The sequence below is a fragment of the Platichthys flesus genome, chromosome 10 (genome assembly GCF_949316205.1).
Source record: "Platichthys flesus chromosome 10, fPlaFle2.1, whole genome shotgun sequence".
In the NCBI taxonomy this organism is placed as follows: domain Eukaryota; kingdom Metazoa; phylum Chordata; class Actinopteri; order Pleuronectiformes; family Pleuronectidae; genus Platichthys; species Platichthys flesus.
The window spans coordinates 21,816,575-21,841,738 of record NC_084954.1 but is presented as its reverse complement, the minus strand read 5'-3'; the positions used below and the strand labels follow the sequence as shown (position 1 = coordinate 21,841,738).

The window sequence follows — 25,164 nt, the reverse complement described above, 5'->3', positions numbered from 1 at the left end:
AGATTCTGGATCAAGGAACGCTGCTTTGTTTCCTGCTGCAAGAGCAGTGCAGATTTTCTTATGTTTGTTAGACTCCCGAATGACTTTCCCACATTGTGTAACCAACACATGAAGAATAGCATTTTCCTTCACCCTGTTGCCAGTTGGTAAGTTAGTACCGTATCCTTTTGGTTTGGCTGACTCCTTCCTGGTTGGAGGTAGAGCAGCAGCACGTTCCACTTTCCAAGAGATGGCTTTTGATCTGCTTATCGGTGGTAAAGTGATGCTTGTTGTTGGTCGTGGGTTAGAAAATCCCACAAGACGTTTTGGCCTGGTCAGGACGTGTGGAGTGACGGCTTGGAGATTAATGGATGATTGCATTTTGATGTTTGCAGCGATTGGTCTGTCAATCCATTGGACGCTCATTTCCAAAGGTTTTCTTTCAGCAACATTGAACGCCCATCGTCCGGACCTTCTGCTCCTGGTCATATCTGACTGTTCCTGTTCGCTGTGAACTTCTTTGTGTGAACTTTTCATAGCTTCAGCAGTATGTTGCATCCTCTGTCAGGCAAAGTGCAAACTGCAGCCATGTTGGATGCACTTGTACCCATTTGGCAGTCAACCTTCTTTTATAATGCTTGTCCCTTCCCCGCCCACTCTACACACACACACATCTCTGAGCAGTCATTGGATCTGTAACAGTACCCTTTACTAGCTACTTGTAAGTACCTAAACCTGTTCACAGTTGTTGATTAGTCATACATACACAACACACAGAAGCCAGAAGTGGAGGTTGAATGTTGATGGTTAAAGGACTTTAATTTAATGGAAGTGTTACGGCTAGCAGAAGGGATACATTGGCTAACTTGTGATTTTAACATGAATCCACCAAGTAAAATAATAATTCCATTATGGTGTTAATACAATTAACTTCAAGAGTTAGATGAGAGCAACAACATTTCATCTGTGCATGAACACAAAAGTTATGAGTTTATTCATGGAGCTCGAGAACAGCCATGCTTAAAAAATGCTTCACATGAAAATGCAAATGCCTTTACAGAACAAATCCAATCTGAATACTGTCCACCATGTTTGAATTAAGGTCTAAAATATGTTAATGATAGGCTTATCAGTTCAAACTGGGAGGGGATTAGTGCGGTAGTAAGGTTCAAAAGTGAGGTCTAGTTTAGGAAAAGCATGTAGAAGATGAGGTGTCTAAATATATTCAACCTGTTTCCTCTGCCTCTGGCCTGGAAACTAGACCAATCAGTGAGCTCATGTTTATCTAAGATGTGCTGAATGTGATGCAAAGACTGAAAGAGGAGCGCCCAGTGGAAGCAAATAACTGCTGCATGCTGTCGTCAGTTTACATTTTTCTGTCATTCTTCATCCACATGTTCTGTTGCTCTGATTGTTTGTAGCTCTGTTATCTAACTGTTGATTGTAACCCTTGAAAATCACAGATGAACTTAGAGGCTCCAAACCAGTGACTGCGTATGAATATGGATGATACAATGTCCACTTTGTCCCACTGTTAATCAAAATAAGTAAACATATCCTGAATATGTGCTGCCATCTTGTCATGGTGATGTCATTTTCTGTGCAGTAGTGATCACACAGTGGAACAGAAGTAGTTAGGTCCCATCAATACATGCCCTTGACCAATTGTCTCAGCTCTCAATATTGATGGTGAACACATTTTTATTTAAAAATAATACATTTTAAAACAGACATTTCAGAAACAGGATCTTGAGAACATATACATCAATGTGATCAGGACTATCTAATCTGACAAAAATTTGGAAAACTTTGTTTGACCTGCACTTCGACTTCTTCAATTTGGTCCATGTCCTATCTGCTAACGTGGAGGAGGTGTAGTTTCTATCCTATACTAAAGCCAGCAGCCAGGGGGTATGGAGATATATTTGTGTCATGTTTGAGGAGTAGTCATGTCATCCATCTATAAATAAAGTCTAATTATTTTTCAATGTCAGACTGGCCTGCTTCTAGGCCAGGCCTTTCTACTTAGCATGGCTAATGTCATGAATCCAGCACAGACATAAGATTAATATTGATTGTTTCATCTAATTTTTGCTAATAATCCAAAGAAGTTTGAACATTGAACTGTTCCTTCACTGTCATTCATTGTCTTTTTGCTTTTGATGCCTTTCACCTGATCTGACCAGATGAAGCCTCCTGTAAAATATTCACCACAGGAGGTACTTGATATGTCTCTACGTATGTATGGGATCGTCAGTCCAGGAAATTACTGCTGTGGGCTGCAAACCTAAACCTGAGGTTTCAGTTACAAGTCACGCTCTCTGTTTAAGAGCTATAAAGTGACTAAATCCACTTCTTTGTTCAAATGGATAAAAAGAAGGGGGGATTATTAACAGCTGTAATATAGCCATTGCAGGTGTTGCTGCATACAGTGGGAATGAATGGAAAACTAAATGATCAAATCTACTGCAAGTTAGATGTTAGTACATCCTTAAGAGACCTATAATGTTCTGCTACTGTACACCACAGAAAGTCATTCAGCGAAGAATATATCTCTCTCCTCAGTTTGTTTAAACAAGTAGTTAACACTGTAAACAATATCTCTGAGACAGGCATCAGCTCCAGAGAAGCAGGAGACGTGACTCATATGAGATGAGTGTTCAGGTCTGTGACACTGTCGACCTCTCGCAGGCCGACTCACCATGATGAGCTCACTTGTTCCACTGACAGCCTGTGAGGGGTGTGTCCGTGCAACAGGAGGACGGTTCAAGATTTAGATTCAGATCATGATCTCTTTGTATTGACAGCAAGAATGGAAGACTAAATGAAGATAGTTTGCGAACAGAAGAGGGTGAAACTGGTGGGAGACCCTGGTGCAGACCCTCAACAGGAAAAAATTGCATTAGAGACGTCTGGACTTACTTGATCTGCTGCCACAGCTGAACAGGGATGGATGGAGTCGTGGATATGACTGCTCAAATTGAGTTGATATAAACTTGAAATTTCCACGACAGTATTATGAACATATTGTAAGACCATACGCTATTCATTTCAGTCTTATTCTACTTCTGCTACAATAATAGTTTTAAGTAGATTATATTAATTTTCCTTTTTCCTTTTTTAGATCCATTAATTCAAACAAAAGAACTGAGTGAAATCTTAATGAAATAAGAAAAAAGCTGCTGTAACATTTCTGATTGAAGATTTCCAATCAACTACTTACATGCAGTGGAATCATCATTCTGAGTGTTTCATTCTTGAGTGTGGTGTTAACATGCTTAGACACATTTAATCGGAATAAGCTTTGTGACATGCACTAAAAGTGTCGCAAAAGTCATGCATTTGTCTTTCTCTTATTATTACTTTTTCAATATTTCAATTTCTTTAAAAGAGATGTGTCAATCTTGTTTAAAAAGAATGGACATGTCATTCTATCATTAAGACTAGTAAAGCACCACAGACCATTGCTATTCATTTCAAGGGTGGAAATTAAGGATGCAAGTTATTATATGTCTTAACTGTTTTCAAAGACAAAAGACAACAGCTCCTCAGCTCTTTGATATTGAGATCAAGAGAAAAGCGCAATTGAGCTTTTTGATTTTATGTAATGTAGCATACTTGAGTGTTTTTGGTGGCATCAGAGAAAACCTTAATTTCCTGCTCCCAAACTACTACTTTCTGTTTCCATCTCAAACTGTGGCACTATATTCCGTCAGATAACTGATGGATTTAAAGCTTAAGGAGGCAACTGTCAAAAATGTCAATATTTAGGGTTAAAATGAGATTGCATGGTTCTTATGTGTGCAACTTTTTTCTTTGATGTTACAATTAGAACAGTTGCATTTTCCATCAGTTCTCCACCAAATTTCACAACCACATCCAAGCATCTTTGTATGTAAACTTCACCTAACTATAGTTAGTATATTGAGATATTTTTCTCAACAACAAATCAAATTATATTGTATTCTTATATATTAGTGCATGAACCATAAAGGTCAACACATCTCATCATTTAACATGATTCATGAGCCTGTGGGACTTTGAGTAACACATATGTCCCCCATACCAAGGCATGTCTCTCTCTCTCTCTCTCTCTCTCTCTCTCTCTCTCTCTCTCTCTACCACACAGAGATCAATTATAACAACTATGTTGTAATTATACTTATTATTGTACAGCAATGACAGGATATTGAGTAATAATAGACACAAGATGCAGTAGGTCTGTACTGGGGGGCAGCTGATTATATGGTGTAGAAGCTTCATTTTCCAACTGTTGAATAAACAGTATAACAGCTTTAAAGGTCAGAGCCATACTTTGAAACTGTGCTATCATTTTGATGTGTTTACTGTTTTCACATGCATATAGCTGGCCATGTTCTGGATGTACAATGAAGCCATCAGAGAGACAGCAAAAACAAAAAATTTAACGTGATATTATTTCTCTGTGTATTACTCCCATGGCTCTTTGAGGCCACAATGTGAACATTTTGATCTGAGCTGATGTTGTCTGTAGAAAAAATAGGCCAATTAAAACTAGTCCAGTCTGTTATTTTAAACTGCCTCCTCTCAGTGTCCCTGGATCAGTGTCAGGTGGACTTGAACATTTATAATGGTGTTTTTCTAAAAGTACCACATGGGCATCAACGTTCAGAGACCATAATGGACTCATGACGAACTCAGGGAAGAACTAGGAGATACTGGGTGATATAAATATGTATAATTTATAAGGTATGATGCAGTTATATATCAGTGCTACACTATCACAAGTTACAGTAACACTACTTGCTGACAATTGCTGGACACCTGCTTTTCAATGTACCAGGCCCTTACTCTTACAAACCATTACAATCCAGCACAGGTATTCTACCTGCTTCAAACAGGGGTTTGCTGATATAAAAAAGCTAATATATAATACGATATATCTTTGTATTTATTGTTTATTATATTGCTGTCATAATGATGCGTCTTTTGATCTCCATGCAATACTACACTTTGATCAATGGGGGACAGTATTTACCTGCCATGTAAAGGGCCATCAACTGCAGAGAAGCACAAACACAACGATCAGGTTGATTTAAGAGGAACATACAGAGTCTTTTATCGTGTATTTATTGTGGCTTATAGGTACACATGGGGTCAGTAACTGAGAGCTTTGCATTTAGGTTGGCAGGTTGGCAGCAAAAGACCCTTTGAGAAGAGGAGTTAGACGTCAAAGACGCAAACATGGAGAAGCCATGGATGCAATATTTTGTTTGCAACCATGAATCCCCTGTATATCAATAAAGACAGATATGTGTTGCCTAAGAGACAGACACAGGCATATAAGGGTTGATGTTGGTTTTTGATTTTGCATTGACCTTCTAATGGGTCAATTGCATGCTTCGTCTGCATTTCCTACGTCCTATCTATGACATAAACATGTCCACCTCAGCGTGTGGTTCTGCTGCACAGTCTGTACAGTGGGTGGGAGAATCACATTGAAAAGAGCTATGACACCATTTCATTTCAATACCGATGCCCTTCATCAGAGAGATTAAACGATGATAACAGTGATGGAGGTTCCACAGCACAGTCACATCTCCTCCATCTGTAATTAACTGTCTTATCTTAATTGGGTCAGACCAAGTCACGTTGGCACCGCGCGTGCGCACGCCGTCGCCTCTCCGTCTCGTCAGTGCCATAGCAACCGGAGCGGGCATCAACTCAACATGGTGAGTGTTCGTGTTGTCGATCCTTGCGTCGGTGTTATCTGCTGTTTCTGCGGTAAACAGGATATCCGACCTTATGCAGAGGAGGCTTCGTGTGTGCGAGGCTCAGTTCAACGGGGCTGTCGCTGAGGGTTACTATCAGCTAACCTTAATTAGCCGGTTAGCTAACCGTACTTGTCAGTGAATGGAGCGTTAAATGGGAGGCGGACATTGCCTCTGACCCGGGTGCCTTGTGTGCATTATGGAGTGTCTGTCATTTCTAAATCCCGAATGGGGAGAACTAGTTTGACTGGATTCTCTCTCTCAGAATGAAGAGTGAAGCAGCTGCAAAGAAAACGACAGTGAGGACAGTTTATGTTCTGAGCCTGTTTACTTTAACGCTGTTGCTAGCTGGTCCACAGTGCAAGGTCCCTTATCTTCTGTTTACTCCTCACAGTAACTCATCCCCTTCCGGTGTCTTTGATAATCAAGCCGTGCAAACCCCTTCTAATGCCCAACATGACCCATCTTCATTTCCTGTGTTATTTCATGCATGGCAGGGTGTTTCTTTTTTGTACTTTATTCTTTTATAGATTATTATTCCTTCTTCATTTAGGAGAAGGCTCCTTTGATGACAATGAAGATGAGTCTCCCATGTCATCTAAGAAGCCTTCTTTATTAAGGAGAGCTGGATTCAAAGACACACCCACAACTCCAGCTTGATCCTGTTGAACAAGTCTAGGTCCTTATCATCAGAGATTAGAGAATTCAGAGCAGGAATTGTCTCCTACTTTTCCTCATCCTGTTCTTCATACAGCATATTTATTAGCATGGCAGCCGTAAGTCTGAAATGATTGCGACCAACCAGACTAACTCTCTGGATAAAGAAAATCAAAAGCATTTTGTCAAATGCATATTAATCAGTCGATGCTCTCTGGCTCATGCTCTAGCTATGGTTAGCTAGCCAGAAAATAAGCTAACTAACTAACAGTTTGTTAGTATTGTACATATTTCTCTTTCTCACTAGTAATGGTATTTCAAATGAGACTTACATGCATTAAATGTGCTAAAACAGCTTTGTGAAATAAGTGTTCGGTGTCTCCTAGTGATTACACTGTATAAACTGTAGGGGTCATTTTTGACACATGTGTGTAAAAGAGATGTCAAAATACAAAATGTACGTGTGTTTATGAAGTAAGAAAGGAAAAGATATTTAATGATTACTTAATATTTTGTTTTAAATATAGCAAAGAAACACCAAGCCATGCATGGAATAACACAGTGAATGAATACAGGTTGTTGTTTGACCCATGTTGTGCCTTAGAAGGGTAGTGATGCAAAAATGATTTTATATTCAAGAGGTTACAAAGGAAAAAAATTAGATACGGATTTGTGATGATCTAGAACAAGTTAAAGAGGGAAAACCTGAAATATAAAATGATGATATTCATTAACTGCAAACATATAAAAAATAAAAACTTATCCAGGTCACTTTTGACCGATGACGTGTATCAAGGGTTAATGTCATGTTGATGTCTCCAGGCCAAAGCAACAACTGTGAAAGAAGCACTGGCCAAATGGGTGAGTGACAAACACACACAGCCACAAAAACACAGTCTGAATACCGTGAATTGTGTATAATTTAACGTGCTGTAACACATTCACAGTATTCTTTAACATGCATGCTGTAACATATTTATTTAACAGACAGTAGAACATATATTTGTATTCATCATACTGAAACACAGTACTATTTATTATTGCAGCATGTTTACTTACACACCTTTTAAAACCTTTAATATTGTGTGTGACAAGAAGTCGTATCTAATCTGGGTTTATTTGTTATAATACTGAAAAGCTTCTATTGAACTTCAAGCCATTTGTTTTGACTGTCGGCACGTTAGAGCAAGTACCTTCTCCATGTTCTAATACACTCATATATAAGAACAACTGATTCAGCCATTTTTCTTCTGATGTATATCATCACTAGATTTATTTAATATTTGTGTTCAAGTCTGTATACTCGAAGCTCAATGTTTAGTTGCGTAATTGTAACATTCTTGTAACGGTATTTTCTCTCTCTCTCTCTCTTTATCTTTGTGCATGTTTGTGTATGTGTGTGTGTGTGTGTATGTACAGGAGGAAACTTCAGGGGAGAAAGCTTGCGATGCCACAGCAGTAAAGCTGTATGGCCAGGTTCCTGCTATAGAGAAGATTGATGCTTCTCTCTCCACACTCATCAACTGCGAGTGAGTCCTGCAGTAATACAACATGTTAGTTGGATGTGTTTAGTGAGCTCTACTGGGCGGAAGCAGTATATATTCTTGAGATTTTTTTACTTTTAATATCTAAACCAAAAAACACTTATTTGAATAGGAAACTTTGTTATTTTTGGCTGATATCAAAATGTTTGCATTCATTTGGAATGTAGAAATATACTGTGTGTGTGTATGTTTGTGTGTGTGTGTGTGTGTGTGTGTGTGTGTGTGTGTGTGTGTGTGTGTGTGTGCGTGCATGCGTGCCAGTGTGTGTGTGTGTTTGTGAAGATATAGGGCTAGTTTTTTCTCTTGAATAAAAGATACTATACGGCATTTGTAAAGCGGTGATTTGATCCCACTGTCATCTAACATTAAAGCTAAGACAAGTCATTGTGGTTTCACCTCAAACTACACTTCCATGTTGTTTTCACACTTTTGATTAATTCCCCTGAAACCAAACTATCCCTGTAACACAATAGTTTGTTAATTAGTTCCAACCTAATTGGCCAAATAAATATGCCCCTTTTAGGAGTGAATGAAACTTCATCCATGCAAGTTAAATCAAGTGATGATTTCATGTTCAAAACACCATATCTTTTCCCAAAGAAAGTGTAAATAAGCATATCTCAGTGCATGAACTGTATATTGAGTTTTTTTTTTACTCTAGATCAGTCAAGAGGAAGCAAATAAACAACAAATATTTCAAAACCGCTTTAGTCACTAAATTCAGCCTTACATCACCTTTGAAAAACTGAGAATTGATCTGTATGCTATCCCACACAGAAAACTGTCTCTGTCCACAAACTGCATAGAGAAAATAACCAACCTCAATGGCCTGAGTGAGTACTGACTTTATAAATACACAAATTCACAAACACAAACTCTGTTCATGCATGGTAATGCAGTGTTGTAATCAGGTATTTTATTGTTTCCCTTCAGAGAAGCTGAGAATATTGTCATTAGGAAGAAACAACATAAAGGCACTAAATGGGCTGGTAAGTTACTGTTCTACTGTTTCATTGTTTCCCTCTTTTACTGCTTTCCCTTATTCAGTTTTCATTTGTTTCTTGTCCCTGTTTATTTCCCTTTTTCTCACTTAAAAGAGTTTCAGAAATGGTTACACATGCTAAACATGTACACCCATTGTGTGTCTGTGCTGTGTGTGCACGCAGGAAGCAGTGGGCGACACATTGGAAGAGTTGTGGATCTCCTATAACTTGATAGAGAAACTGAAGGGAATCCAGTGCATGAAGAAACTGAAAATCCTCTACATATCCAACAATCTGGTGAAGGAATGGGGTAAGCTACATTCAGGAAAACGGGAGGTGGAGTGGGTCCTCCATTAACAGGAGGGTCACTGGTTTGATCCCCAGGTTCTGCAGTGCATGTTTCAAAGTGTCTTTGAGCATGACACTGAACCCCAAATTTCTCCCAATGACTGAGCCGTTGCTGTTTAAATGTGTCACTTGTGATCTAGAAAGCACAATCAAAATAGAGTACATTTCCAATTTGCAGTATGAAATTAGAAACAGACCAAGCTAATTAGATTGAAGAATAACTCTTTTTCGTATATATGTTTTTGGGGCTGATTTGCTTTTTATTTTGGGGGAGGGGCAAAGGGCTACAAGCCAGAATCAAATTTCTTCTTTCTTAAAAGATAATAAATAAGTCAGATGTCATTCATTTATTCCTTCCACTGTCTGAAGATGTAATCTAAGACCTTTTTTATCTGGAAGCACAAAAGTCTTTATATTGTGTTGGGGGGAGAATTCTTATCAAATTTGAAGGTGTCACACAATGCAAAAAGTTTTAATTCAGACCAGTAAAGGTTTTCAATTTAAGAGTAACCTTATTTTTTTAAGTTTGAACTATTACATTAGATAATGATGATGTCTTTTCTGTTTCATGTAGGAGAGTTTTCTAGGCTAGCTGAACTACCGTGCCTCGTGGACATGGTGTTTGTTGGAAATCCCCTGGAGGAGAAGTATTCAACCGAGGGAACTTGGATGGAGGAAGCGTCTAAAAGACTTCCCAACCTGAAGAAACTAGATGGTACAGTCAACTACTCATATTTCATATATTTACTACATCCCAGATGACAGGAAAATAGCTTAACAAATAACTAAACAGTCCACTAGATTCCAGGGTATGATGCATACGACTGTAATCATTTCTAAATTAAATCAATCAAACGCTAACAGAGTAACATGAGCAATTGTCAGCCCCCAGTCTGAAGATGTCTCCCAAAGCATCTCCATATATCTTCCTCTACTTGCGTCACCCATTCAAACTGCACATCCACGCAACGGCTAGAATTGCTGTCACTCTTTATGTTACATGTAGGTGTTTGCTTCCTATTGGATAGTTAAGTCTAAAGTATTCATTCCTAAAGCACATTGTGTCTTACGTCTTGCCACCGGTGAAATACGCCAAAGAGTTAAAGTTGGCGAGAGTTGAAGTTGGTGTCTCTCTGTCTGGCACATCGGAGATAGTTATGAAAGTCCCTCAACGTAGACACTACATAATTGTTGGTTGGTCCTTTATCTTTAACCTAAGCTGTGGTACTGCTTAGAGAGAAAAGGGATTATCTGTGGAATTTAGACAGGCCCTATTCTCCTAATGATGTACAGATATACTGTAATATACACATATACATAATATATAGTGACATACACAAAATGTGTGAGGATGGTCAAAAATTCCTCAAAATAGCCTAGAGAGTTTTTTTGTCAAGGCATACAGGGTCAGCTTAACTTGAAACACATTTTGAATAACGTTCAGTTGAAGTTTCCAATACTAAATGAAAATGAAAGGATATTAACTTGGTTTAAATGGGGAAGATCTTTGAAGGACAGTTTTTTTGAATCCATGTTGGAAAAATTTAAAACATTCTGCTGTTCTAGGAGAGTAAAATCCTATAAGCCTTTCTAAAATTGCAAAACAGAATTAAAGTCTTTTCTTTGAAAATATCTTCTCATGTTCTTTCAAGGAAACCCAGTCATCAAACAGGAAGAGGATGAAGGAGAGGAAGAAAGCTGAGAAGAATGACTATCTCCAAAGTTACATCCTCCCTTTGGAATCTTTGTTTTTTGTTTTGCTTTGTCATTGCTGTTCTTTATATAAAATATGATTCTTACAGAAAATCTGTTGAAGATCAACAAGCACAAAAACAACCTAAAAATACACAGAATGTTTATCTTTGAAAAAATTAAAAAATTAAAACTATCAATACTTCAGGCCTTGGTACCAGAAAGGTTTTTTTAAGACATTAAAAGCACATTTTTTAATGCTATTTAGTACACATGAGCGTTATGATTTTGTTTTTTACTACACCTTCAAAGTATGAAGAATTTCAAAGATAATACTAATATTTCATATAGTCTGTGGTTTTAAATTCCTCATCCCTTATATACTGAAGTAAAGCACAGTATAGCACACAGATGTTTGAGAAGAGGTATTTGTTTGGACCAATGTTGACCAGATAATACTATTAACTCTGTGCTGCTGGAGCTTCTCAAGCCTACTAAGAATTGGCTGTAAAAACCTGACACCGTTCTCAGTACATAGAAAAGGCCAGTTACATATACAGTTTAGCTGGATTATTGTTCTTCATTAACATATAATTTTGTATCATATTACAATGTTTTCTTTTCTTTTGTTCTGTCCTTGGTTCTCATGAAAGGCTCTTATTAAAATCCAAGTTAATATTAATATTTTTATTATGAATGCGATTGTATTCTACTCTAAAAGGATCATGCATTGTAATAATAAATTATGATTATTATTCTGAAGGGTTTTACATTTATTTTCATATTTTAAATTATAATACACATGTTTCTACTTACAGTTGTGAGATGTTTATGATTTTAAATGACTTTAATATTTTAAATAAATTATTTTTATGCAATATAGGGTCTTCTCAGTCTCACTTAAAATAATCGTATCAATCTGTTAGTATGTAATATAATTTAAAGGACACAATAATGTTGTTAGTCAAAAGAGATAGCTTTGTTTGTATTTTGAAATTAATACTGCCAGTTATTCATATTTAGTTTTTTTGACACAACTTATATACAAAGTACATTAAATAAATGTTAAGGATGAAAGCAGTAATGGCTTATTTGAAAACCACACTCAAATGTAACCAAAATAAATACATGTAACACTTTGTAAATCTTTAATTAAGGTTTATATTGATACAAAAATAAAATCTGGACACGTAGGAGTATTGATGAAAAATAAGAGGGAATAATATATGCTTTAAAAACAATACTTACAAGTTGGATGTGGTTTTAAGACTTATGGTCCAATGAAAAGTAAGTCCCACCCATCTCTTTCTGAATACCATTTATGATTGGCTAACATAAACGTCAGTTTCTTTCGCTGTCCTGGCAACGTTCTTCTACACGGAAGTTGTCATCGGCGCGAAAGCCAACTGAATCTCAAAGCGGAAGAAAACAATGCAGGTACCGGACCTAATCCACAGCTGAGGGGATGGAAGCCTGCTATGTGTCTGTAGTCTGGCTGTGTCGGTGGTAATGCAGCGGATTAAAGCGTCTGTGAGTGTGGAGGTGAAGCAGGTGATCGGAGCTCTGTGCAGACTGCTGGCGGCCACCGGGCTGGACTCGGTCCCAGAACCTGAGACCTTCAGACGGGCAAAATTCAGTGGTGGACCCGAGGTGGTACGTTTCTGTTTCTGTTGTCACTGCTGGAATACCATTTCCTCTTGTAATGTACCTCCAAGGACAAGTTACAGATACTTCTGCTTGCGTTTTGTGCTACTCTTCCACAATTAAGACAGACATATTCCACTTTTTATTAAACTACATTTCTACTAGCAACTACTGGCAACTACTATTTATTTATTTATTCTTTTGCAGAAAGTAATTTTAAATTCAAATATACATAATCACTTTATATGCAGCAAACTGTTCACACATTAATATAATTTTAAGTGATAGCCAAAGGCATGATAATAAACTGCTTCAGTATGGATGACTTGATCCATATTGAACTGATCCACTAGTCGTATTTAATTCTGCTGATGATTTCTAGGCAGGTCAGTTTTGGAAGCTCCTTGCCACCATCCTCCAGAGAACTGGTATTGTATTCTCTGATGACAGCTCACAGCTAAGAGGAGGTCAGTAACATTTTGTTATACTATTATTAACACTATTGGTCCTGGACTGAAGTGATATGTCATCTGGATTGGTTCAGTTTGAAAACACAGCATGTTTTTTGCCCAAACTCGATTGACTTGTATTAACTTAAAAAAACATGACATGCGATTTATTATTAACTTTTTATGAATATGATTGTATGGAAATTGTAACCATATTAAAATGTGAAATTCATACTCAGTACATTGAGATGTGTTCTTCAGACAAATTGTAAAACCAAATCTGATGTTGCTAAAGGAAGCTGAAGGCCACTTTGTCTTGATGTTACAACTACTCAGTCATGGAAACCATACCCAAGGAAATAGTTCAGCCAGCATTAACAAGTCAGACACATGGGTTTTAAATCAGAACACATCGGTTTACTTACACATGTTTGTAAAATATAGATTAAGCATTTTGATATTAAGTTTAAAATGAATACAATTAAGAGCTTTGACGAGAGGGTAGATTAGAGGGTTGGGTGTACCAGTTGTGTATTTCCATAGTAATGCCTGCTCTGGCTTACATTTCCAGGATAACCATCCCTGCCTTTAAGACAAGTGGGACTTACCGGGCTTTTTTGACTAACCTTGATGTAATTAGCTTTATCTGTAGAAAAATAAATATATATATATCCAATTTTATATGTATAGCCAATATTCACAAATCACAATTTCTCCTAGGGCTTTAACAAGGTGTGACATCCCCTGCCCTTAACCCTCATCAAGAGTAAGGAAAAACTAATAAAATCCCTGTGAACAGGGTAAAACGAGTTTAGTTCCCTCAGAGAGCCACATGTAATGGATCCCTCTCCCAGGATGGACAGAAGTGCAATAGAACCCACATGTAAAAAAAGAGCATCAGAAAGATTAGAGTATTTGCTGCATTTATTAGAATAAACACTTTGTAGCATAATGGAAGGTAAATGAATTGATGGATTATTGTCAGTAATTGTAGAGTATCTGAGTAGGAAAATGATATATCAAGCAGTCTTGTTGTAATCATAGTCCATGGTCAGCAGCCACGACGATCAAGATCCACCATCAAGATCGGTTGCCACCATAGTCCACAAACATGATCCACTGTTGCCATCAGGATCCACCATCAGCTGCCACCTCGATCATGGTCCACCACCACTATCAGATGCATGCATTTTCCTGTTCGGACTATGTGACACTAAATAGAACAGTGCAGAGACGAATGCAGTGCTGCTCCCTATACTTAACTGAGAAGCATTTGAGTGAAACTAGTTAGAGTGACTTGCTGAGTTACGGTATGTGTTTTCCTCTGTGTATAGACTCGGAGCACAGGAAGCTGGTGGCTGCAGGCCTCTGGCAGACTGGTTACCGTGCTGACTGGATGTGTGGGAGGGAGGCGGGAGAAGATGAGGAGGGGAAGAGTTTGTCCAGCAGAGATCTTCTACTGGCACTGGGCTGGCTGCTAGCTAAAGGAACACTAGAGAAACTGCTGACACAGAGAGTCCAGCAATTGGACAAAACCCTACTCACATCTCTACCTGTAAGCAGACCTCTACTGTAACACCATCATAGTATACATGTAAACCTTCAGTCTGTATTTAGCCATTGCTATACTTTTATATCCCAAATCTCCACCCTTGTGTTTTAGGTGAATACTCAGGTCTCTCATGAGCTCCAGTTAGACTTGACCTCCCTGCGGAGACTTCAGTGGCTCGTTGGCTACCTGAGACACCAGAGGCGGATCCTGCTGTCCATGATAGAAGAGCGAGCTCAGTTACTTCATGCTGTGAGAAAAATCTCTCTTCCAAGTCACTGCCCCATTTTTTTCAAGGAAATCAGTGTTCAGATCATCACATTACCCACAGTCACAAACGATAGTCAATGTGCATTCAGGACCTTTTGACCTCAGTAACTTAAACTTCATATATGACAGAATAACCTCATTAAAAGTATTCTATCAATACATTCCTTTGGCCACATTTCTTTTCATTCATAAAAACAAAAAAGTCATATTAACTCTCTTTCAGGATAATGTTATATTGTGTGTTTGTAGTCCATAAGTCTTTACAATAAAGGGAGTTAGCACCAAACCAAACAGTTTGGGTGCTTATAAGGGCTTTATAGGGTTAGTTAGTTAGTAGGGTTAGTTTAAAGGGTTGGTTATAATATCTATTAAAGGTACTGATGTAAAACTCTTAACTTCTCAGGTTTTGTCTGCCGGCCTCCCCTCAGCTGTATCTTCCTCCTCCGATAGCAGTTCTAAAGCACTGCAGGATGTAAGTGTGGTTTGTTTGTTTAAAAAAATGCATAATTAATAGTATGCTCTTCCTTTAAATTGATTTATAGTCAGATATCTAGATATATGTACAGGGACCGTGGGAAATGCTAACTAGCTTAACTTCCTGTAAACTTTTATGAATTTAAAATTTGTACAGTGAATAAAAGGAGATTTCAAAATATCGCGATATTTGTTTGAGGCCATATCGCTCTCCCCAAGATACATCCTACCCCCTCCCATCAGCCCTCTCGTTATAACCAACTTTTTTGTGATTTCCTCGATAATTTCTTGCTCTCGCCTTTGCCTCAGAATTGTCCAGCCAAACTAACTAAATATTAATGTAGATATTAAAATGTTATTCCGTTAAAGGTGATTTTGTTACTATTACTAGTTGCAAGCTAATGTAGTTTTTTGAGTGTTTTATTTTTAATATTAAACAATATGTTGATTTTAATGACCATGAGTGAAAATCAACATTTTGTTTAATAATTCAAAGAATGTGTGTTTTTAAAGTGCCATACTTTGTATCATAAGGTGTGTATTTCCTCTAGGACTGCGTTTGTATGAGGCATCTCTGTGACCTCCTGGAAACATATCTGAACTGGAAACAGGTGGAGAAAGTCTTTTGGACCTGGATGGTGAGTTAGACACATCAACAAAGGAAAACAAGAGCAGAATTCAACACAGCAGTAGTTTTCTAAATTTGTGCATCGATTGGACAAATAAATAGGTGCACCTTCCTCTCTGTAACTTGATGAAACCAAATCATAGAAAATTCAACATCAGCACCAATGGGACTGGTTCACTGTCATGTTTTCTCTCATCACCCAGGCATAACCAGTTTCTCCACACAGTGTCCTACCATATGGTAGACATGCGTGCCAGGAAATGTGATGCTAAGCTTGTGTGTGTGTGTGTCATGTGCAGGACAGTGTGGTGGACTGCCATCTGACAGAATCCGTTGTTAAGACGTCTGTACATTCACCCCATGTGTGTCACCACCAGGAATTGGAAGACATGCTATCGAGGCTGCCCACAGCACAGGTGTGAAACATACACATACAGACACAAGCTGGTCATTCCTACACGGATCATTACCTAATGCTTTTGAACAGATCCTTGCAGAACACAGTTGCTGCTGAAAGTGAGGTCAGGCATTGCCATTTCTCAGATGCTCTGGTGTCAGGATTGTCTACTCAGGAAGGCTTTGCTTGCTAGTGTCAGGCGTGTTGGTTTATCCTAAATAAGAGATGAGCCGGACTGGTCCAATTTGAGTATTTATTGAGATGCAATGAAAGTTGAACAACATAGCTATGGACAATTATCACAGCCTAGGCTAAATAAGTTAGCAATAGGTAGTTAATAATGGCCCTGAACAAAAGGGGTTTGATATAATTATAACAGTAGATTTAATATTATGATTGTTTATGAAAGATTGGAGGGGAGTCACCACAAATCAATTTGGTTCTCCCTTATTGGTCCACAGCTGTAGTCCCCCGCCTCTTGTCAAGGAATCCAGTAAGTGACAAGAAGCCGCTTTCCGTGACGCTCCTACTACTCTGATAGCTGCTAAGCAAAATGTTCTCTTCATGAAAGGCCTTGACACAGCTGATGCCATGTAGGCCATTGGCGAAAGGAATATGATGTTCCTGTTATATTCAAACAACGTCCACTTGGTGTAAACATTAGGATCCTCGAAACCAAAACAACAAGACAAAACAATGTCAACAAATTCACTCTGTCCGACCTCCAGAACTTTATCAGACAGCTGCTTGAAATATATGTGATGTGAATGAGTCTAAGGGAATAATGGTTTAATACCAAAAGTTAGAATTCAGAACAATTATAAGATTCATTATTAACAATATGCAGCAAGGGTTATTTATAAATAATTTGTATAAAGGCCTTATATCTAGCGCAAACTGCTCAAGGCCCCCCTCCTGCCTTTATTGCAAATAGTACAGTCAGACCCACATACCAGCTAGAATTTAAGTTCCTAACACTTGCATCCTCCATTTTCATAGCAAAACCTCATAGTATTACTGTCATACTTTACCTGTAGTTCAAGAGGGCATGAAATACTTATAACTGCTTAAGACGGTCTGATGCTCTTCTTGATTTTATAAAACAAGTTTTCTCCCACGTTCGAATGAATGTTCCAATTTCAAGTAACTGCCCTGCACACAACAGTATGTTGGATCTAATAACGCATATTCAGTCTGAAGTAAATGAAACCTGTAAAACAAAGGTATCTGTGTTTTTTCCACAATATTTCGGGGAAGCACGCCTGGTTTACTTTCCATGTCTCTGTGTTAAGACGCTCTGGTCTAGTTTAGCAAAAATAATGCAAAAGGACGAAAATATATATGTATACATGGCTCCAGACTTACTAAGGCTACTAGTTAGAGTTCCCTTAGTTCACTATGGCTGAGTTGGTAAATCTAGATATCGTTTTGGATTTTCTGGAGCAGCGGTGTTATGATTATGCAGCGGCAGGACATTGATATATTATTTTCAGTCTCTGCATCGATGCAGAGTCACCCACCTCTGCATTGTGAAGCATCTAAGAACCTGGAGATGTCCACACCGCTATTGTGATAAGCCTCAAAATATCCTGCACAGAGCTGAGCACCAGAGCTGTGGACATGTCTCTTAGATGCAATGTGACGCGGACGTGAACTATGCTGAATAATAGTAACACTGCTGCTTCAGGATCAGGCCAGACGTTCATTCAAGGTCCGTCGTCCTGTGTCAGAGTCTCTGTTGAAGTCTACTTCCTCCTCACTCCTCTGACCTACACTCTCACTGTTCACAAGTTATTAGGACACAAACAGTGCTAATGTTTACTTTGTGTTTCTTTGATTTACATAGGGTTCATGAGACTCATGATTAAACCTGCTACACAACACGTTACTCACAAATTAGTGAGAAGAAAGTATTTTAACTTCATTGTTGCGGGACAAAAGGGCCCCCCCCCCTTTATATACAGAAACATAAAAGTGAATTCAGCCGTTTTTTATAGAGATGATGAGGATGAACACGTAAATTTCATAGTTATTGAATACATTTGGTCAATGCATTAATAAACTCACATATTGTCGTCTATCTACTATTTTTATTTAAATAATGGAGTTTTAATATACATTGCATTTAGTCAGAAGGGTGTGTGTTAACATTATCTAAATTTGTTTGCAGAGTAGTAGTAAGAACATGCACATGAATGAATCACAGATTTGTGCGTACGCACTGTTTATGTTTGTGTTATAATGTGCAATATTATAATCATATAATGATAGTGTTGTGCTCCTACGCTGTGTAATGTGTGTCCAGAAAGGACCGCGGAGGTGTAAAGAGGACAATGAGGACAGAAGAGGAGAGAGGTTGCAGGAAGGACTGGACACCTCCTCTCTCTTATGTCACCCCTCGCAGGCCTACAGAGTCAGGCTCCAGGTTGAGAGGCCGGTCAGCGACCACATCTCCACAGCCGAGAGGCTCCATGACAGCACCAAGGCTCCCGACATGTTGCCAGCATCTCAGGCTGCACAGCTGCTTCTTAAGACGGAGGCTCTGCTGCTGGAGCGGAGGGACAGGCAGAGACGGGCCAACAGGATGCAGCTGCAGGAAACGATTGGTGAACTGGAGGGACTGGTGTTGATCCCACCATAGACTTTTAGTTTTCATCGAATGATTAGATGACCTGTCTATGAGATATGTTTTTCTGTAATGATCTTTTTTTTGGTGCTGCAATCTTGTGCTGGAGATGATCCAGGGAACAGTTCCACATTATCATGAACCACCTGATCAGCTTATCAGATAAATACACATCAGTGTAATAAGAACTACCTAAAAAGACAGATTATCTTTGTATCAACATTATTTTGTACGTATTAAGTTGGTAGTGAAATTTCATGAAAAATTGCTAACATAGATTTACGTGATCATCCAGATGTTTTGGCTTCCTGTTTTTGAGGGATGTCATGTCATCCATCTTACTATTGTAGTTGGAGGAAAAAGCTGGCCTGGCTCTGTCCAAGATTGAAACCATATGGTAGCAAAAACTTCTGAAGGTCACTAAATCTCATGTATCTCAATTGTTTTTTAATAAAACAGGAATGTAAATGCAAATTTTTTTTAATGTGAGTATATATGGATGTACAGGTTTTGTTATAGCCATTTCAAAATAAAAGACCTGAATTTTACAGTGAAAACAGTGATTTTAAGGATATTGGCAGGTTTTTTAATAAAGGTTAGGTCCAGTCTAGATTAGACCTATTGATAAATGTGATATTGGTCTAATGATATCTTCCTATGAAGTGTGTTAACAGACCCTTGGACACACCATTTTGTTTCTACGTCCCCAGTTTAGCCACTTCCAGTGGGTATTTAGGCTTAAAACAGGGTGTAAATGGTCGAGTCAAATATGATTGTCGGGGCTTCGAGACACTTGGATGACACCACACAAGCAGTATGGAGGTTATGTTGTTATGTTATGTTTTAGAAAATATTGGATTCTGCTCCAACAAAGTTTACCCCTGAAACTCCAAAAGGGTCTTGTGGACTCAAACATTTTACCCACCTTTCCATCGGCATAATGGTGTGTAGATAATGAATTTTCGTTTTTCGGTGAACTTGCCCCAACTAACCCAGCACTGAAAAAACTTGAGGCCACGCCCACCTGTTGTGGGCCTCACCTCGGTCTCACCTTGAGTATAAATTGGGCTGAAACGGGAGTTTCGTTACCGTTTCTCTTCAACCAGCCTAGAAGAATCCAAGACAATGTCATCCTGCCGATCCAGAGTTTGCCCGGCCTGCCAAACGAGGCCCATCATGCCCTTCGACCTGCACGGCCGCTGTGAGACATGCCTGGGACCGGAGTACGCCGGCGACGCGCTTACTATCCAAGCAGTGAACCCCTCCTGCCGGCCCCCCGCCGCCCATGCTTCACAACGCGGGTCGCTTCTTGTCCTTCAATTCCCGTGGGACGGACCGGAGCTTGCTAACGATATGCTTGACGCCATCTCATCCACCACCTCCCAACCGACCATACGCTCTCTTCTCCGTGTGCTGCCGGGAATTATTGCGAAGGCGGCCGCCTCCAACAACCTGCCTGTTCCCCTGGCACAGGGTCCCGCTTCGGCCCCTAGCGACCCGGTCTGGCCCCGCTTCCCTGCCATCAAAGCCTACCAGTCCGGAGCGGCAGCGGAGCCAGGGAAACGGAAGGCACCGCTCACATCACGAAGGTGGAGGACTTTTCGGAGCATGGCTTCCCTCCCGTACCCCCCCCTGGAACCCAGCCTCGCTGCGATGTTTGGATTCAGTGTCAACCAACTCGGAGGACGGCGACCTACTCCACTCTCCGCCAGGGACCAGATGATAACGCGACTTTCAGACCGGTCTCATCAGTGCGCTGTACAGGCATCGGCAGCAGCGAACAACATAGCTTTACTAGCATCATATTTGTCCAAGCTAGCCACCGAGCACGAGCTCCTGAATATCGAGCGGGCAGAGGAACTTGTCCACGCCACCAGCGCCATCCTCACCCTGTGCACATCTGTCGCCGTCACCACCTCACGCATCGCGGCATGGCAGACGATGATCCACCGGCAGGTCTGGCTGGGTGTCTTTCCACTGCCCAATGATTTAAAGAAGGAGCTCCTGAATGCCCCCATCAGCCCTGACGGGCTGTTCGGGCCCCACCACCAGTCTGCGGTCGACTATATGCAGAAGACGTTAGATGAGGCAGAGAGGATCAGAATGCACATGGCCTGGTCCCGAGATGCTGCGCGCCCTCAACGCTATGACGATCACCATCACCGGTACCGCCGGGATCACAGACAGAAGCAGGGGTGTCCCGATGCGGCTATATCGCTATAGGACGTACAGAAAGTTATCTGGCCATTGAAATAGGCCATTACTTCTCAAAATAACTTCATGAGTTTAATGCTCTATCTAGACTCACATACATAAATGGATTTTGTCCTGTATTGTTAAATGTTAGAATATCAAATTTAATCAAAAGGCTGTTATGTGGGGTGGAACTTCTAGCTCTAGGTCTAACCCTCCTCTTCATGTGCGCTGCAGGATGAAGTGCGCTGCAGGATGATGTTTGCCGTGATGATGTGCGCTGCAGGACGATGTGTGCCTCAGGATGATGTGCGCCAGGATGAGGTGCTGCAGGATGAAGTGCGCCGCACGATGATGCGTGCCTCAGTGCGCCTAAGGACGATGTGCGCAGCAGGATGATGTGCACCGCAGGATGATGTGCGCCACATGATGATGTGCAGGATGATGTGCACTGCACGATGATGTGCGCCGCACGATGATGTGCGCCGCAGGATGATGTGCTCTGCAGCACGACAATGTGTGCCTCAGTGCGCCTAAGGACGATGTCCGCAGCAGGCAGCAGGATGATGTGCACCGCAGGATGATGTGCGCCACACGATGATGTGCAGGATGATGTGCACCGCACGGTGATTTGCGCCTCACGATAATGTGCGGCGCAGGATGATGTGCGCTGCCGCAAGACAATGTGTGCTGCAGTGCGTCTAAGGACGATTTGCGCCACAGGATGATGTGCGCTGCAGGATGATGTGCGCCAAACGATGATGTGCATGATTTGCACAGCAGGATGATGTGCCCAGCAGGATGATGTGCAGTGCGCCGCAGGATGATATGCGCCACACATCATGCGGTGTGACGCAGGATGAAGTGCGCATGATGATGTGAGCTGCAGGATGATGTGCGCTGCACGATGAGGTGCGCCGCAGGATGAAGTGCACCGCATGATGATTTGCGGTGCTGATGTGCACCGCAGGATGATGTGTGCCGCACGATGATGTGCGGTGATGATGTGCGCCGCAGGATGATGTGCGCTGCACGATGATGTGTGTTGATGATGTGCGCCGCATGATGATGTGCACCGCACAATGATTTGCCAGGATGATGTGCCCCGCAGGACGCGCCGGTGTGCGCCCTAGGATGAAGTGCGCCGCAGGACGGGTGCGCTGCACGATGATGTGCACCCGCAGAACTACGTTCGTCTGCCACTTCTCACAGCAGTAGGTATCATTAGTCCCCACCTCCATCCCATCATAGAGAATTATTACATATTCGACACAGTGCTTTATGACACGTCCTTAGGCGTGATGCAGTGTGTCTGGGAATGGAAACGTTTTGGGTTATTGAAGTAGATGTGTTACTGCTTGTGGTACTGTAAAGACCAAGTGAGGCATGGACTGCATAACCCAGTGGCAGTAGCCTTAAAGGGCGAGGCCTATACTCATATAATCAGGAGTTACAAAATGTAACTAATGTGTTCAGTCAAACACAAGCTACAACCACCATAAACATAATTTACATCATTATTCATTAAGTTGAATGACATCAACTTATTTTCACATTTATGAAGTATTCATTTAGCAATAAATAACTTGACAACTAAACTAACCTAAGCAATGATAATGCATCAGGTTTCTTTGACTTTAAATGTGTCCCGTCTCTTAATGGCTGGTTTGTTGACTGACCGACCAATCACTCAGAGACGTGGTGTATCCCTTTTTAAAAGTCATTGACAGTGTACAGTTCAGACAGTTGTTTATATCTTTTATTACGATCTGTAAGGACGGAATGATCATGAAGAATTAACCACCAGTAGTTTCTGCATGTAGGAGTTGAGCCACTTCTGTCTCTCCATGGAGGTGAGGAGCTTGCTCTTCTCCCTGAAGGCAGCATCATCAGCAACCACCATGTTCCTCTTCACCATCCTGGCTCCCTGAGATGACCATTCAGCCGGCCACACCTTCTCCATTCTGTCAGTACACAGATAGATGAACAGGAGATTAGTGACCAGCAGGTATCACACAAATACATTACCTCCAGAAAATATATTCAGATCCTTTCACCTTTTGGAGACCTTATTTTCAGGGCCCCTTCTACAGTCGGCTGTCCAGTTAAACTGTGTAACCCAGTAACACGTGCCTTGGGTGAAGGTGACAAAGAGACCAAGGGTCACCCTGACCCACTGGAGTTGGTCATGTTTGGACTATGAGAAAATTGACTCTTTAAAATGGACCATCAATAGAAGTAGTTAGACACTCTGGGAAATGTGACATTTTATTTCTTATTGAGAGTTAGATGAGAGCATTGTGTTACCATTCTCATGTATGTGTATGGAGCTCGGGACAGGGTTAACTCAGTTGAGCATCAAGACTTGAAGCGCAGGGAAACAAGTGTGCACTTTGTCACTTCTAAAGTTCACAGATGAACATGTGAAATCTGAAGCATTCTGGAGTTACACATTTGAGTTGTTTTAGAAAAGTGCAAGTGTGTGCTTTGTTATTGTATTTCAAAGAAATTCTTAATTTACTTGAATAACAACAGAAGCAACCTTCAGATCAGTCAAAAGGTGAAATAAAAAAAATTGAAATAAGAACATTACATATCGAAATAACGGATATGTCATTAATATATATTGTAATTTATTACAATATTTTGAATTTTATGAATTATTTTTTTAGTGTTAACCTACAGTTTTAGGTTCATCACATAATAGATGTAAAGGTCGGCACAAGAGTTTGCAGACAGCTTTATATACAGGAAACTATACCAAATCCATGAATAGAGTATTGTGCTGATAAGCCACATCAGTGAAACAAGTTAATTGTTGTTTTAGGTTGCAGATGATCACAGATTTTTTGTTTTACCAGTTGTACATTAGTATCAATGTATGAGCATTATTTTAAAATTGCCAACAGTAGTATTTTCCCTCACTATACAGTTACCCTGACTCCGTCCTCTCTGGGTCAAAGAGCCACGCCTCCTTCACCAGTCCTGCCTTGCTGTCAGCTGCTGCTCTGTGGCTGGGCGCTGACAACATCTGAATGCTCCAATCACGGAGAGAGATGCAAGGGTACAGGACGTCCCGGTCATGTCGTTCGGTTTCCTCTGAGTCCTCATCACTTCTGGAATCAGATATAATGACATTGTATCATTTATGGGATGGTGCAAGTTCAGCAAAGAAAGTGCCATTTTAGTTGAATGCTGTAGAAAATGTAACGTAGTTAATTCACATTCTGTATGTTCCATTGTACTAGAAATTTATATCGATAAGTACTTCACCGAAAGACACAAATAATAAGAAAAGTTTTTGCCTTTCAATCATGTATACTGATGTATTACTATTAGTTAATTATGAATCTTTTAGTTCAGCACTAGTTACTCTAACAGCTACAGTTTGATCTAGTGAGTAACAACCTGAGAGGTAGACGAGGCTGAGGGAAGCCGGATGTCACCAAGGTCATTCCCAGAATGCAAAGCAACAGGAAGGACATGCGGCATAGAGCGGCCTCTGATGGGGCTTCAGACATCCTAAAAAAGAAAGAAATTTTTTTTATTTAATATTAACATCCTCTGCAAATGAGAACTGAGCCGTGTCAACTTTAGTTTTGCTGTTCCAACCTATAAGTAAAAATAATCAATTTATTATTTATATTATTATAGGTTTTCCAGTACCTTGAGTCACCCATTTCCCTGGTGTTTCACTTTGAATATTGTAGTCTGAATGGAAAAACTGAATAGAAATGTTGAGTGGTTTTGAGTCCTAGCATTTTTTTTCTTATTTCATTTAATTCAATTCAAACTGTGACATGATGAGTTTGCTGTATATTTAATTATCAAGTCTAGATATGGATTATAAACCGTTTCTAATCACAAATTAATATTAACAATTAATCCCAAAAAAGATAATTTATCATGCTAAAATGGTGGAAATGTCACTAACGTATATTCTAATTATTTCTGTTGTTTCAAATGTTTCACTGTGAAGCA

The 25,164-nt window shown here is 40.0% G+C and overlaps 3 protein-coding genes across 3 annotated transcripts; 2 read left to right on the top strand and 1 right to left on the bottom strand.

Annotated features, from left to right (window-relative positions):
- The first annotated feature begins 5,610 nt into the window (after window positions 1-5,610).
- On the top strand, window positions 5,611-11,715 carry dnal1 (dynein, axonemal, light chain 1). The gene is made up of 8 exons (XM_062398176.1): window positions 5,611-5,690; window positions 7,209-7,247; window positions 7,806-7,915; window positions 8,708-8,763; window positions 8,864-8,919; window positions 9,097-9,223; window positions 9,836-9,976; window positions 10,914-11,715. Exons 1-8 carry the CDS (start codon window positions 5,688-5,690, stop codon window positions 10,961-10,963), a joined length of 582 nt encoding a protein of 193 aa, XP_062254160.1. The 5' UTR covers window positions 5,611-5,687; the 3' UTR covers window positions 10,964-11,715.
- A 643-nt stretch (window positions 11,716-12,358) lies between these two features.
- On the top strand, window positions 12,359-19,538 carry tedc1 (tubulin epsilon and delta complex 1). The gene is made up of 8 exons (XM_062398160.1): window positions 12,359-12,606; window positions 12,980-13,064; window positions 14,381-14,601; window positions 14,710-14,847; window positions 15,269-15,337; window positions 15,891-15,977; window positions 16,267-16,383; window positions 18,670-19,538. Exons 1-8 carry the CDS (start codon window positions 12,463-12,465, stop codon window positions 19,003-19,005), a joined length of 1,197 nt encoding a protein of 398 aa, XP_062254144.1. The 5' UTR covers window positions 12,359-12,462; the 3' UTR covers window positions 19,006-19,538.
- A 3,252-nt stretch (window positions 19,539-22,790) lies between these two features.
- Window positions 22,791-24,997, bottom strand: pth2 (parathyroid hormone 2). Its single transcript, XM_062396658.1, has 3 exons — window positions 24,592-24,997; window positions 24,120-24,299; window positions 22,791-23,147 (listed from the first exon to the last, which is right to left on the bottom strand). The coding sequence occupies exons 1-3, from the start codon at window positions 24,702-24,704 to the stop codon at window positions 22,970-22,972; spliced, it is 471 nt and encodes a 156-aa protein (XP_062252642.1). The 5' UTR covers window positions 24,705-24,997; the 3' UTR covers window positions 22,791-22,969.
- Between the last annotated feature and the right edge of the window lie 167 nt (window positions 24,998-25,164).

Excerpts from the sequence above, each read along its gene's own strand:
- dnal1 (XM_062398176.1), top strand. Across the intron at positions 7,916-8,707 it reads TCCACACTCATCAACTGCGA|AAAACTGTCTCTGTCCACAA; the intron begins GTGAGTCCTGCA and ends TATCCCACACAG. Across the intron at positions 9,224-9,835 it reads CAATCTGGTGAAGGAATGGG|GAGAGTTTTCTAGGCTAGCT; the intron begins GTAAGCTACATT and ends TGTTTCATGTAG.
- tedc1 (XM_062398160.1), top strand. The coding sequence starts at position 12,463 with ATGCAGCGGATTAAAGCGTCTGTGAGTGTGGAGGTGAAGCAGGTGATC. Across the intron at positions 14,848-15,268 it reads GAGCTCAGTTACTTCATGCT|GTTTTGTCTGCCGGCCTCCC; the intron begins GTGAGAAAAATC and ends TTAACTTCTCAG. Across the intron at positions 16,384-18,669 it reads CGAGGCTGCCCACAGCACAG|AAAGGACCGCGGAGGTGTAA; the intron begins GTGTGAAACATA and ends ATGTGTGTCCAG.
- pth2 (XM_062396658.1), bottom strand. The coding sequence starts at position 24,704 with ATGTCTGAAGCCCCATCAGAGGCCGCTCTATGCCGCATGTCCTTCCTG. Across the intron at positions 24,300-24,591 it reads CAGCCTCGTCTACCTCTCAG|AAGTGATGAGGACTCAGAGG; the intron begins GTTGTTACTCAC and ends ATCTGATTCCAG. Across the intron at positions 23,148-24,119 it reads CCAGAGAGGACGGAGTCAGG|AATGGAGAAGGTGTGGCCGG; the intron begins GTAACTGTATAG and ends GTGTACTGACAG.